Genomic DNA, 14,122 nt, shown 5'->3' on the forward strand with positions numbered 1-14,122 from the left:
TTTTTCGTGTCATTCAACATAAAAAATCACAGAATGTCATACTTTGGTAACGGAGCTCAACAGCAAACCATCAACCCTCAGAACATTGCATTGGCCGAGCAAGAGCTGGAGATGGTGACCGATTTGTTCAACAGGTAAATATATCCCATAAATGCAATATGCAAGATAGACGCAAAAATATTCATTAAAAATCTCTCGAAATGAAGAATTGTCGATTCCTGTCACTCCAAATGTGTGAAATTAGATACTGGTTCAGGAGATTTATCTCAACAAGATCAAACTTGCATTGATAATTGCGTTGCTAAATTCTTTGAAACTAACAGCAAAGTGGGTGAAAAGATGCAAAAGATGAGTCAACAATAAATCATCAGCAGAATCCAATAGAACATTGCTAAAAAGACCATGTACATTTTAACTGAAATAAAAAAGAAAAGATGCAAAACCCTTGTTTCTGAAATTATTTTCTCTCAAACGATGTGATAGTACATTTGATGTTCGTATTGTATGTTTGTGAAATGCTTTCTCTTTCCCAACGTGATGATATGCGTTCGTAGATGCCTATGTCATGTTATAGGCTTTTTCCTTTTTTGTTATAATACAGTTTTGTATATATTTTTAGTGAGTATTTCGTGCAATCTCAGAAACACAAGGTATGTAACAATTAAATCGTGTATTTTCCTTTTTAGAAACATATCGGTTTTTCGGAGATTAGAAAATCTAGGTTCAGGGGGGATTACAATCTGGAATTGAAACCATTAATGCCATTCAAGAGACCACAATGTTTTACTGCTCCTCAAAACTGCTGATAATCCAAGCAAGTTTCTTTCCTACATACGACAATAATAGAGAGGGATTCAAATGAGGAAACATGCAACGAGATGTATTTGTATGAGTACCCTACTTTATTGACATCATCATTTATCCAAAATAGTCATGATGATGCATTTTTAGTACTACATCACTATAGAAGAAGCGAGATTTATCTTTTCGTGCAATCCCCCCAATATGAACATGGAAACAGGAAGAAGATTACGGAAACAGCTTCAAACCGGACATTTAACCACTTCAATACGTTTATGACCTTTGCCATTTTAAATCAAAAAACTTCTGAAAACTTCTATCCTTTGATCGGGAAAGTGAAAGGGGATTCTTTTGAATATGGTTAAAATTGGATTTTTTTTTTTATCATTCTTTTGATTCGTGTAAATCTGAGGAAGCATTTTTAAATCGCTAAAAAAATAATTCATTTACTTTTTTTTTTTCCTCTCTTTTTTTAATCCAACTTTTCTCAATCGAGAAATCCATCCCTTTCTCACATTTTGCACAATTTTTCACATATATCAGTTTTATTTATTTTTTCCTTTGCATATATATATATATATATAAAAATATGAAAGTGTCTAAATCAACACCGAATTCCAATTCTGGGTCCATTTCTACTCCCACTACTACTACTCTTCCCAATAACAAAGTAAGCAAGCCTTTGGTCACTACAAACAACATCTCAACCACGGATAAAGCTTTAGTGGATTTCTGTCGGTGTTTATACCAAGCCAAGGCAGTGGTAAGAGAACTAGAGTCTTTCAGTAATTCTGTGTGTCCAGCCTTAAAACGATACCATCCCGAATTATTACAAAATGAAGATACCACAGGCGGCATCTCTCGCTATGGCAATGGCTTATTGCTGAAACAAGTAGATCAGTATTTGAACACAACATTTCGTAAATTCACTCGTCTCTGTAATATCTTAATGGTGGTTTTGACTCAAATGGAAGCAAAAGGAGCTGGTCAAATCAAGAGGGAACGAATTGACTCTTTTAGATTCGAGGTTTGGGAAGAATGGAAAACTGCTACCAGTATAAAGCAAAGGTTGATATACTTCACTCAACAATGCGATATCAAGGAAAAGAATGTATATACCTCAATCACAACCACAACTACCACAACCACCACCACAACTCTGAAAGACAAATCCTCGTCGTCAACGACAATCACTTCTACTTCAACTACTTTACCTTGATTATTTACATATTAGCTTGTCGCATCAATCACACTCTCAATTATATATAACACATTTCCACCCCATCCCCTTGATTTTTATTATTATCATAATCATTCACCCTTTTTCTCGCTCCCTATTTTGTTTGCTATTACTATTTTCTTTCGTTATCCTTTTCTTTTTATTGCCTCTTTTCATTCTGTATTTTACGTGAAAGTCTTGCAGTATTGAAATCAAACCACTTCTCAGCTTATTACATCCGTTTTGATTCATCTTCATCGTTTCTTAATTCGTTTTTTTAACATTTTACCCAATATTCATATTTTTATATACAAGTAAATCAAACAAACAAAAATATTATAGACACTGTGTTAAACGCTCCTTTTCTTTATGTTTAGGCCTTAATTTTGATTCATTTTATTCATTCAATAAAAAACAATACTACATACACATTAATGAGAGAAAAATTTACAGTGAAATGTACAAATTGAAAATCGAGTTTCAAGCAAAATTCACGTTTTTTCCATATACATATTTCGCGATATTTTTAGACCATCAGAATACGAAATCCTATCAGCTTTTACATTGATAATCACCACACAAGATATTCGACCAAAAGAAGGGTTAAAATTTTCTCGCTAAATTATTTTGCTTCTATCCCATGCGCAATGGAACAAACTACAAAATGTCTTCCGTTCAAGAAAATTAGAACACTGCATCTATTGGTTTTATGAATTTCTCGGGAATGTTCAGATTTGGCTAAGCTTCTTCATCATTTGGTCACTTCATTACATATAAAATGTAATTGGCTATGAAAGGAAAAAAAGTGTAAAAAATTTTTCGAGATGAAAGGTGCATCCACTCTGTTGGTTTAGTGACTCTCACATTCTGTTGGTTTTACTCGTTGCACAGCATCAATTTGTTATGAGATGAACAAGCCGGGTCTCCCTTAATTCCGCATAGAAAGAAACAGATTAAGAAAAATCTCCCCTTAAGAAGATAAATCAGTAGAAGGAAATCACTACATGTATTGCGCAAAAAAAAAGCATGTATCTTTCACCTTTGTATTATGAAACAAGAAAAAAAATGGTTCTATTTACATCTATCTGAGTTTCCATTGCATCATTAGCTGTAATACTTGAACACCTTATTATATTGTGTGCGTGTAATTTATACAGTTGTCTTGATAAAGAAAGAAGAGTAGAATACTTCAAATAATCGTCATTGTCAATGATATGAATGTCATTATTCTTGGGTATTTATCTTCAGTTCAATTGCTTTCAGCCTTACATCTCAAGCAATGTGGGACTTTCCCGATTCGTGTAAACCCGAAAAGCATTCTGTTTTGTTCTATTAAAGGCTCTTTTTTTTTCTACAGAATACAAATTAGGAATGTGCACGTATTCTCAATAATATATCCGACAGGCATGTGTTCCTCTGGACTCAGCCATCAGATTATTGGTGGCTAAGATCCTCGAACATCACTGTTACTAGTTTTGTAGGGACAAGTAACTCAGATATCTCAATCAATATGCTGCATGAACCTCTTTTTTTTTTCCAGCCCTATCCTTTTTCAATATTGACAAAGGAATGACGGATACAGAAAAAAAAAAGTTGATGATAATTAGATTATTTGGAAACTAGATTGATTTTATTTTGCGATATTGCCATCAAGTAAAGAATGACAAGCCAAGATGCCTGTACATTTATATAAAAATGAAATGTTGCAAAATGCGAAACTAATTAATGATGATATATTTAGGCTGTAGCTCAGAGATCTTCAGTTTAGCTTGAGCATATTTGTCTTGAATGTGAATGAGAAAGGTATGGCAACGAAAGGTCGCTTTAATTACTAGACAAACACCCCGATGTGATTTTCAGAAACGTTTGCATAGTATTTATACATTGGCATCGATTGGTAGATCCCAGAGAGGTTCTGACATTTTAGAAGATTTTTATTACTTCTAAAATATCGAGTGCACTCAACTCAAGGCTTTTCAGCCTAAGGCAAGTAACTCAAGTTGGACCTTCTGGATTACAGCCCTACTTTGTGACTAAACGTTGTTGGCCTACAGCTTTACAGCCGAAGCCGCAACCCAGATCAAAAAATAATTAGAACATTTCAATCGGGGATCAAATATTTTCAGGGGTAACATTTGATTGGCTGAATAATCACGTGACTATAAGCTCAATGTGTACATACCATATAGAATGTATTCATGAAACGGTGGGGGAGTATATACTATCAAATGGGCTATAATTGGTGAAGATAGAGAAACATTCTATTTCTATCAATAGCAAATAAGTAAAGTTGTTAGGTGATATAGGGGCAGCAGTTGGAGATTGTATCATGAATAGCTCATCTATTCCCCCCGTTTGTTTATAACAACACAAGAGGCTTTCATCATCTCAGGGGAACAACTGGGCGTATTTTTTTCGGGGTTTCTTTTGAAATAATGAACAAAAATGCGAAAAAACCCAACCAAAGCCGCAGAGATACAGTAGCGGATGTTCGCGTCAAACGAGAGAGATTGTTCATGCAATTGCCAATTGATTCTTATTTCATCAAGCCTATCAAACTAGAAGATTTCACCAACGCATCTTCTCTAAAAAGCACAGACCAAGAATCAATCAACATTACCAAAAAAGAGGCGATCAGTGCAGTTATCAAAAAAGAACCTGCTGATATTCACGTCAAAACAGAAGAAATTGTGTCGAATCTGTTGAAAACCCTATGAATTAAAGACGAAAAGATGGGTGTCAGTGTACCGAGAACGAAAAGAAAGAGGTCCTCACAATGTGATAATGACTTTGATGGTGATGACACCACAGAATCAAAGGATGACAGTGGTAGTATCTATAGCGAAAGTGATGCTGATGAAAGTGATGATGGTGAGGATGACAGCTGCTCTGACAGTGCTCCAGTTAGCGCTAGTACCATCAAGACAGAAGTATCACAAAAACCTGAAAATGTGCTTGGTATGACTTCAAGTGAAGATTCTATCATGGGGAGCTCAACAATTAGAGTTTTTAATCAGAGCGAAAATGGTAAGTTCATACATCTTTTGATCACAAGTAAGTGTTCGAGCATTAACATGCATTCACAATAATAAATATATAGATGAACGGGTGGCAGTGAATGCTGCCTATATTGACTATTACTGTCGTGCTTGTGACGTATACAACTATACATTCGAAGAATTCACTCATCATCTACAGCAAGCTCACAATTTGAAGACTACAAGAAAGCCAAGCACATTGATCAAACATGATGATTTGGAGCCAGATGTACATGATCCCAATAACTACTTCAGATCCTGTGAACGCACTTACCCAATCAGAGGGAGATATAGAGTTCACTTGAGATCTGTCCATCGCATGGTACTCAAACCGCTTCTTGGAAAGGACAAACAGCTACCAGATATCTTGCCCAATGCAACTGACACAAACAACTACTGCCGTGCCTGTAACATCAAGAAAAAAACCAAAGGAGCTTACCGAATGCACTTGAGGCATTATCATCGAATGAAGCTTCTGCCTCATAATGGAAGAGCACCTGACGATCCCAGCATTAAACCAAATCCAGATGATCCCAACTTTTATTGCTGTGTCTGCGATATCACTAAAAGATCAATTGAAGAATACCATTCGCATTTGTACAAGAAGCATAATATGATGATGAAGCGTCCGTTCAAAGAGGGACCAAACGCAAATCCCAATCTAGAGCCGGAAGTAGAGAGCCTGGACTTTTATTGTAATACATGTGATCGAAAGTTTGCAGACAGAAATACGTATCGCTTACATCTCAAAAACACACACAAGATGACATTGAATCCCCCGCGATCTAGAAAAAGTCCCAACGTTCTTCCAGATTGGTACGATCCAAACAATTACTGCAGGTATTGTGAATACAGGTATTGCTCATCAAGTAAATATCATGCGTATTGCAAAAAGGTGCATGGAATGGCAAACAGGAATTCAAGACGGCCTTTGAAGAAACCAAAAACAGAGCTGCCTGATGAAGATGATCCTAATTTTTACTGCAGTGTGTGTCAAACTACCAAATCTCCCAAGCAAAAATACCGCCAGTATTGCAGAGAAGTTCACCATATGACGCTTCGAGCATTCAATCTTGGCCCTCGGGCCAATCCTGATATTTTGCCTGACCTTACTGATGCAAACAATTATTGCCGAGCTTGCGATAAGACTGTAATTAGCGCGAAAGCATATAGAAGGCATATACTATCTGTCCATAAATGGAATGAAAAGCTGCCACCATTGACAAACGTCAAACGTCGACGAGATATAACCTCTAAACTTGATGATCCAAATTACCGCTGCCGTGCCTATGACAAATTGTACGATGCACGAGGAGCGTATCGAGCACATTTAAAATACTCGCATGGTATGGAGTTTCCATCAGAATCACAGAAGTGTCAGCAAATCCCTGGTGTCGAACCTGAGCTGGATGATCCCAATTTTTTTCTGTCGTACATACCAACGAACATATGCAAACTTGACCGTCTACAGAAAGCATCTACGAAGTACACATAAAATGATGTTGGGGCCTCTACGCAACAAGCACTTCCTTAACCCCAGCTTCCTTCCTGACCTTCTGGATCCAGCTTTTTATTGTCGAGTATGCAAGACGTCAGCGTTCTATGAAGCGACATCGTAAGCATTGCAGGGACGTTCATTACATGGATTTGGAGAGGTTGAAGAAGCCATTTGCTCATCCTGATGCTGTCATTGATCTAAGTCTGCCTACGCCTTACTGTCCTAAATGCGATAGAACCTTTGCCAAAAGAAGAAACTTTCTCGTACATGTATCGCATGTTCATAAGATGATAATCGCAAGCGAAGCCTAGTTGCAAAACTGGAGTTACCTAATGATTCATAAAGGAAGCGCATTATATATACAAGTTTAATCATAATTGTTAGATTAAAAGTGAAAAGGAATCATCTAATATATACACTGTAAAACATTCAAAAAAAAAAGTAGATAAACATATCATATCCTTTCAAAATTTAAAAGAATTGTATGCCGTACAAGGTGAATAAAACCACCGGCAAAGGTGCAAACCATAGTATTCAAGCAGCAAATTCGGTTTTTCATTTCCATTGTTAATAAGCTTACCAGGAACATATCGCATCAAAATTTGCATAAACCAGCTTTACCAAAATCAATATGCCTCCTATTCTGATTAGAAGCTGCACAGGCTGCAGAACTGCCCTTCCAGAAGACTTAGCTACCAAAGATGTGGTTTATGCCGTATAAATAAACGCTAGAAAGCAAAAACATGACCAAATTTGACAGCTTTCAAGCCTTCATATCTTGGCTTGTAGGCCTTTTTGAGCCGTTGGAATGACGCTAAACAATTGTACTTGAGTAGTAGTAACTTCCTGACACCTTTGCTCAACTTTTTGGGGATCAAAAAAACATGAACAAAAATCGACCAAAAAGCATGAGGTACCCCTCATGGTTTCCATCAAAAATCAAACGATCGCGTTTTTCACCTCCAAAATGAAGACTTTTACTATGGTATATATCAAATCAAAATGTTTCTCTCGATCCAAAGCAACCTCTGAATCTACTTTTATGAGACTTTCGTATGCAAAATTTGGATATTTTGGCCAAAAACCTCATTTCATATTTTACCAAACTTCTCAAAAACTTCACTTAAAACATCTACTATAATTGGCACCATTGTAAGCGCCTTGAAATGTACTCCAAGAATGTATTAGGAAGCATTTTTTTTTGTTTTTTTTTTTGTAGGGGAGTCGAGCTCCAGGTTTTATTTAAAGTCCTTTAAATGTCATGCTGAGGGATAGAAAAGACTGTTGGTGGACCCAATGTCTGCAAAGAAGGGGAATAAGATATTTTTTGAATTAAGTTGGGAAAGAAATCTACTACTAATAAGGTGCGACACCTAGAGCCAATACAGTCTTGCGGAAGTTGTCAAAATATAGATAATGGATAAGAGCACAAAACACCAAACGAGGACATCAGTACTACGCCAAAAAAATCAAACAACTTGCGTTTACCAGGATTTGAACCGGGATCCTCCCGTTGGCATACGGGAGTTTCTACCACTTCGCCCTACCACCAGGGACACGTATTAGGAAGCATAGGGTGATCATTACAATTCATATAGTCGGATACCACAGAATAGATTAAAGAAGTCGAAGAAAGACAAAACTATCCAATCTTGAACGAAGAAAACAAGCTGAGCTTGAATCAATTTTGGCAGCGGCGGCGGGCGGCGCTGCTGCTGGCTGGCCCAAATGCCTTTTTGATGCTGACAATGATGATGACAAGGATGATTGCGATACAGATTAAATAGGGGCCATGGAATTTAAATGACAATTGCTTAGCCCGAATATATTCTTTTCTTGGGAGTTTTTCCTTATAATTATAAAGATGTCTTTTGCAATGACAATACCTCAAAAAAAGTCGTTGTAGATCTTACACAAGTATTGCATTTACACATGGCCAGCTTTATGCCGCCATCTCAAGAGCAAAATCAGCGAATGGATACCTCCCCCTTCTGACTCTGATATAGCCTTTTTTTTTTTTTACTATTAATTGATTGTTTAAAATCTACTTTTATGTCAGATTTTTATTATTGCTGATTTGAAATGTCTTCGGCGATAGCCTCGCAGGGCGACGCCGTATCGAGTGTAGCGAGATTGATCGGCTAGTAGTTCTATATGTTTATTTATTTCTAGTCTGAAGCGGCAACAATTTTTGGAAATAGTCCTGAGAATATGTTCCAAAATACCTCTGCTCTGGCCTCTTCAAAGACCTTTAATGTGATTGTGGGTGCATCTACTAGTCGAGTTGATGCTACTGATAAGGAGCTTTCTGTAAACAGTCTTGATGGCTTTGAGTATGGTAATGTACTTGAGATAAGTCCCAAAGGAAAATGCTCATAAGAGTCATCACCAGATGTTGAGAGTGGAAGGTCGTATTTGAACGAAGTGTGCTTGATGCGCTTTTGATAGACAAACGGCTCCATGATAGCATCAATTGCACTTCGAGCTTTGTGAGATATATTGACTTGCAGCGGCGAGTTTTCTACAATGAATGTGTTGTATAAATCAACCACTTCAGGTATTTGATCTGCTCCCAACGGGGTATCTAGAATGTTATTGTTGGGTTGTACGCCTTGCAGGAGATGCAAATACCGATCGTAAAATAGAATGTTTTCCACGCTGAAATCCTTGACAGCCCAGGTTTGTAAGACGCGAAGCATATGAGGATCGGCCAGAGCATGATGCAGAGATTCGGTGGTTAATTCAAGTTTTTGAGCAGATATAGTAGGTGTTGAGGAATACCCATCGTCTGAAACAGTTGAATTGAGAGAATCTTTGTTGCTGGATACTCGTCTAGCTTGATTATCAATCGACAGTGTCTTGAAGAGAGGCAATATAACCGACATGACATGGCTTGTCATGGTAAGAATAATAATCCAGTTGGAAGGACCAAAGATACCTCGAACACCAGCAAGATTAAATTTTGAAGGATACTTGAACAGGATTTGCCAGATGATACACATGATGAAGCAAGGAACACCAACACTCACGGTCGCCCATAGCTCTCTCCGAATACCATGGGCATCTGCATCATTGCGCAAATACCAGACAATAAACGGCACCACAGCAAGAAAGAAAAAGATGACCATGCCCATGATAACATAGTTGCCCCAGTAGAATTGGCATCGAGATGAACCATGTGCTCTGATGCTAGTAACTTCACTGATGACAATGACGATGGCGAGGATGGTGACGCTTAGCAAAAACATGCAAAGATGATATTTTGTTGCTCTTTGTCGATGTTGTATGAACCATTGATACTCTTTGTCTTCCGAGATGGTGTGGTCAGTGAATCGTTGTTGCAGTTGATTCAAGCGAAATAAGAGATGGAGACGAAGTGTGCGCCAAATGATGGCATACATCCATATATAAAATCCAATCAGAGGGCCCCAGAGATAGATCTCGCATGTGAATGAGACAGCAACGACTTGGTAGAGTAGTACCGATGTTGAGAATACCAAATGTCCAAGTGCACCAAGCACAGTGCCAAATAGGCCTCGTTTTTTCAAGGAATAGGTCTGCCATTGCTTGGAGATAATCTGATCCGTGAGATGGATGGTCGGTTCCGATGTTTGTGTCCACTTTGCCGAGATATTTCTGTAAATGTAGTAGCCTGTTGTTGTAATGATGAATATTGAATTGAGGATAATGAGTGCCAAATAGACTCGCAATACAATGATTTTTCGGTGTATATCATTGCAGAAGGCAGTCTCTAAATCATTAGCATTGTCTATGCTGTTTGCACAGTCTGGTAAAGGCAAAAATGGATTCAATAGGTCTGTTGACATTCCCATAACGCCATTTTCAGATGGTAGCTTCTTTAATGTAAATGATTGTATAAAGGAAAAAGAAAGAGATATATATGATAGAAAACGCCATGCTATGTAGCAATCCATATTTTTTTTTTTTATTCAACATTAGAATGGTTTCAAAACATGAAACCAGCCAAAGAGAAAACGAGAGAGAGAGAAAAAGAGAAAATGAAACCATTATTTACGATTCCACTTGATCCTTTGATAGTAGTTGATTCAACGCATCGATGGTAAGAGGTAATTCTGCTTGTAGTACAGGTATTTGGATTTGCAGTACCCAAAATTGATCCAGGACATTTGTTGGAAATGTCAAGATAGAGCTGTCAGTTGAATAGTGCTTCAAGTAATGTAACAACTGATTGCTGATCTCAGATATGTTCTGTGTGTGTGAAACCCAATTTCTTCTTTTTTCCTCATCCAGCACATCCAACTGTCTATCAAACTCAATTTGTCTCTTTACAATGTCAGATTGCCTCGTCTTTTTTTGATCTTGCTGATAGGATTGCCAGTCTAGCATCAATGAGTTACATTGATCTAGTCTCTTACGAGCTAGTCTTTCATATTCTTGGTTCAATTCGATCAATCTAGAAAGTTCAGCTGAGCAATTTCATATTAGGATGCTGAAACAGCCTTACAATTGGTCCTAGTCATAGGTTTAGCCATTGGTTTTCAAATGGTAAGCATTTTCATTAGCATTTGAAGTACCTTTCTTTGAGATGTAGCTAGTCTGTTCTTTGCATTCTGTAAAAGATGGCCTGTTAATCGCTCATCGCACTCAAACAAGCCCATCCGTATATACAAACGTGCCATGTTGGTCTCCAGTTGTTTGATTTTGGCTAATATCTTTGCTGTAGATGTATCATCTTGTAATGTGGGTTGAATAGTGGTATTTGCCATGATAAAAACTATGGAGAAGCTAGAAAGGGAGTACAAATGTAAAGATTGAAATTTTTATGTTGAAATGTGTGGGCCCCTCTCCCTATTTGCATTGTGCCCAGGCAGTGTATTTTGGTCGATGGCTATGCTTAGTTGCTCAACCTCGACCCCTTGTTTTACAGCGGACACTTGACATTCATATGCGCTGAAACCCCAACTGTACCTTATTGCTGGTACTTTTTTTCCCTGCTCTCTATAGACAGATAGCGATAAACATTGTCGAGATCTCTTTGCATCTGTGCATGTACAAAGCACATGGATAATGTGATACTAAATGCGGTTATTCAAACAGAAGAGAGTCAACAAAACACAAGCTGCGGACTTGCACAGGGATTGCCAAACACAACAAGATTGTCCATATAAAATTATTTTGCTCGTTTCTCTTTTCTCTCTATTTGCACACTAATTTAACCTTCTTGAATGGATGTTTATTCACTGACTCGCAAAAAGAGGCCTTCTCATCTCACATTAGGACAATCCTCTCGAACAGAATCCGACAATGACTCTGGACTAGATGTTTCAGTATCATCCACCAAGCCCAAATTGAACAGCAACAGTAGTTTTACATTTGATCAAGTTACAGGGTCGCCCACCAGAGAACATTGGAAGGTAAACTTGCTCTATTGCACCCTGTGGAATTGAATGACTCAACTCTCTAAAATAGAGAGACTCTGATTCCACTGCGTGCGAGTACATTGGATGTCTGACCAAGTTTGGATTGTTTGAAAGAAGACATCACTGCCGAAAATGTGGAGACATCTTTTGCTCACTTCATTGCTCCAACTACTTTCGATTGGATCAGTATGCTCAGTTTCATCCAAAAGGGGTGCTATCAAGGGGATGTGATAAATGTGCGCTCGACTATATCCAGTGGCAAGACCAAGTGCGGCGAGGTGGTGATACGAAAAGGCAACCAGTCGATAAACCTGCATCCAAAAAAAGACAGGACAGTAATATCATGACGCCGAAACCACAGGCAATGGAAGGGGTAACTGAATTAGGAAGAGATGGTAAGTTGTGTGTGTGTGTGTGTGTGTGTGTGTGTGTGTGTTGGTCTTGAGGTGGAAGATGCTTTTTTATTCTAAAACATCTTCTAGACATTGTTGCACCACAAAAATCTATGCAGTCGTCAAAAGGGGTGACTATAAGCAACAAAAAGGATAACCAAGGTAAAAATAAACGACTATTTATAAATGTGGATGTATGTGTAGTTTGTGTACGAGAGAGACTGATGTGATCATTAGGTACATTTAATCCTATTCCATCTGTTCCTGCTGATTGGCAATGGTCTACATTCTAGGATTTATCGGCAATGGGATTAGCATGAATTGTAATAGATTTAATCTTGATCTCCTGCAGTGGCCTGTTCTTTTCATCAATTGGGATCTTCTCCATGGCATCCAGCGTCGAATCTGCGCCATCAATAACTCTACATTAAAAAATATACAGATGTGAGTGATAATTTGCTTTTTTCATCAGCAGCATGAATGGCATATAAAAAGCTGTAATAACTATTCGATATTAAACATGTACTACTTACTTTCCAAACACTGTGTATTTCGTATCTAAATGAGGATGCTTTGCATAGGTGATGAAGAATTGAGATCCATTTGTGTTTGGGCCTGAGTTAGCCATGGAGAGTATGCCTCGTGCATTGTGCTAATGTTGCATACGTGTTTAGCATATCTCCAAGTTGCCCATTGTGCGGTACTGTTACCTTGAGTGTGGATCTGATCTCATCATTGAACTTTCTACCCCAAATAGAATTGCCACCTTTTCCAGTGCCAGTGGGATCACCAGTCTAATAAAAAAAAATACTGAGTGTTAACCGACTTAAACATGCCATGTCCAGTGAAAACCCACATACTTGGATCATAAATCCAGGGATGTTTCTATGGAATGTGTTGTTATCGTAATATCCGCTAGCACATAATGCAAGGAAATTCTATTGCAAGCTTGAGTACACACATCCTGCTACTGCGGAAAAGCTATTGCTTGCTTTTGAAGTCTCATACCTCTGCGGTTTTTGGCACAGATTCACAAAAGATTTCGACTTTGAGATCTCCAAGATCAGTATGTAAAGTGACAGACTAATTGCTGGTGGTTAATATAGAGCGTCAATGCAGCAAGATTGGTAGTATACCATTGTATATTAGAGGGTTTGTAGCGTGTTGAGTAAACAAGTAGGAAAGTAAAAGATTTTTTAGCGCTCGTCTAATAAAGCAATCGAGTTCAATTATGCTTAAACAGTCATTCAGCAGCGATATCTGATTACCATTTTAGATTTGATTAGAAAATCACTCTATTATATACGAGTGTTTATGCTTCGGATGGCTCTCTACCTTCGCTTCGCTTCGATGAGAATCAACCTGCGCAGCGGCAGCTCGCGCTAGCGATTGCCCTTGCGTATCCCATCAAAATACTGCTACTTTCATTTTGACTCACCACTTACACATGAAAAACATTCATATTATCTGTGGATCTGATTCTTATGTGATGCTCTACATCCATATGCATATAGCTACTTCATATACAGACAAGTAGCTTACTGGTATTTCCCCTTTTAGTTTTTAGTGTCTCTGATACAGCAAAACTTGAGTGCATTTGAGCTACGTTTTCTTGCGTTCAAGACCGTTTTGGATCGTCAGAATAGCACCAAACCATTGCTTTCATATGGCAGTTGCTTCCTGACACCTTTGCTCAACTTTTTGGGGACCAAAAAAACATGGCCAAAATTCGACCAAAAAGCATGAGGTACCCCTCATGCTTTTCATCGAAA

The 14,122-nt window shown here is 38.0% G+C and overlaps 6 protein-coding genes across 6 annotated transcripts; 3 read left to right on the plus strand and 3 right to left on the minus strand.

The window, feature by feature from the left end:
• Positions 1 to 33: 33 nt before the first annotated feature.
• VTS1_2 (Flap-structured DNA-binding and RNA-binding protein) lies at positions 34 to 363 on the plus strand (the record flags this gene model as incomplete). Its single annotated transcript, XM_064824871.1, has 2 exons — positions 34 to 134; positions 207 to 363. The coding sequence occupies 2 exons, from the start codon at positions 34 to 36 to the stop codon at positions 361 to 363; spliced, it is 258 nt and encodes an 85-aa protein (XP_064680248.1).
• A 1,027-nt stretch (positions 364 to 1,390) lies between these two features.
• On the plus strand, positions 1,391 to 2,020 carry ATC70_005587 (uncharacterized protein; the record flags this gene model as incomplete). The annotated part of the gene is made up of 1 exon (XM_064824872.1): positions 1,391 to 2,020. The coding sequence occupies one exon, from the start codon at positions 1,391 to 1,393 to the stop codon at positions 2,018 to 2,020; it is 630 nt and encodes a 209-aa protein (XP_064680249.1).
• Positions 2,021 to 4,752: 2,732 nt separating this feature from the next.
• ATC70_005588 (uncharacterized protein) lies at positions 4,753 to 6,553 on the plus strand (the record flags this gene model as incomplete). Its single annotated transcript, XM_064824873.1, has 3 exons — positions 4,753 to 5,047; positions 5,121 to 5,898; positions 5,974 to 6,553. 3 exons carry the CDS (start codon positions 4,753 to 4,755, stop codon positions 6,551 to 6,553), a joined length of 1,653 nt encoding a protein of 550 aa, XP_064680250.1.
• A 2,171-nt stretch (positions 6,554 to 8,724) lies between these two features.
• ATC70_005589 (uncharacterized protein) lies at positions 8,725 to 10,383 on the minus strand (the record flags this gene model as incomplete). Its single annotated transcript, XM_064824874.1, has 1 exon — positions 8,725 to 10,383. One exon carries the CDS (start codon positions 10,381 to 10,383, stop codon positions 8,725 to 8,727), a length of 1,659 nt encoding a protein of 552 aa, XP_064680251.1.
• A 205-nt stretch (positions 10,384 to 10,588) lies between these two features.
• ATC70_005590 (uncharacterized protein) lies at positions 10,589 to 11,304 on the minus strand (the record flags this gene model as incomplete). Its single annotated transcript, XM_064824875.1, has 3 exons — positions 10,589 to 10,991; positions 11,043 to 11,050; positions 11,113 to 11,304. 3 exons carry the CDS (start codon positions 11,302 to 11,304, stop codon positions 10,589 to 10,591), a joined length of 603 nt encoding a protein of 200 aa, XP_064680252.1.
• A 1,335-nt stretch (positions 11,305 to 12,639) lies between these two features.
• Positions 12,640 to 13,489, minus strand: ATC70_005591 (uncharacterized protein; the record flags this gene model as incomplete). Its single annotated transcript, XM_064824876.1, has 6 exons — positions 12,640 to 12,772; positions 12,884 to 13,002; positions 13,061 to 13,144; positions 13,211 to 13,288; positions 13,359 to 13,433; positions 13,487 to 13,489. 6 exons carry the CDS (start codon positions 13,487 to 13,489, stop codon positions 12,640 to 12,642), a joined length of 492 nt encoding a protein of 163 aa, XP_064680253.1.
• Between the last annotated feature and the right edge of the window lie 633 nt (positions 13,490 to 14,122).

This window comes from Mucor velutinosus, assembly GCF_035048745.1.
Source record: "Mucor velutinosus strain NIH1002 chromosome Unknown tig00001544, whole genome shotgun sequence".
Classification (NCBI taxonomy): domain Eukaryota; kingdom Fungi; phylum Mucoromycota; class Mucoromycetes; order Mucorales; family Mucoraceae; genus Mucor; species Mucor velutinosus.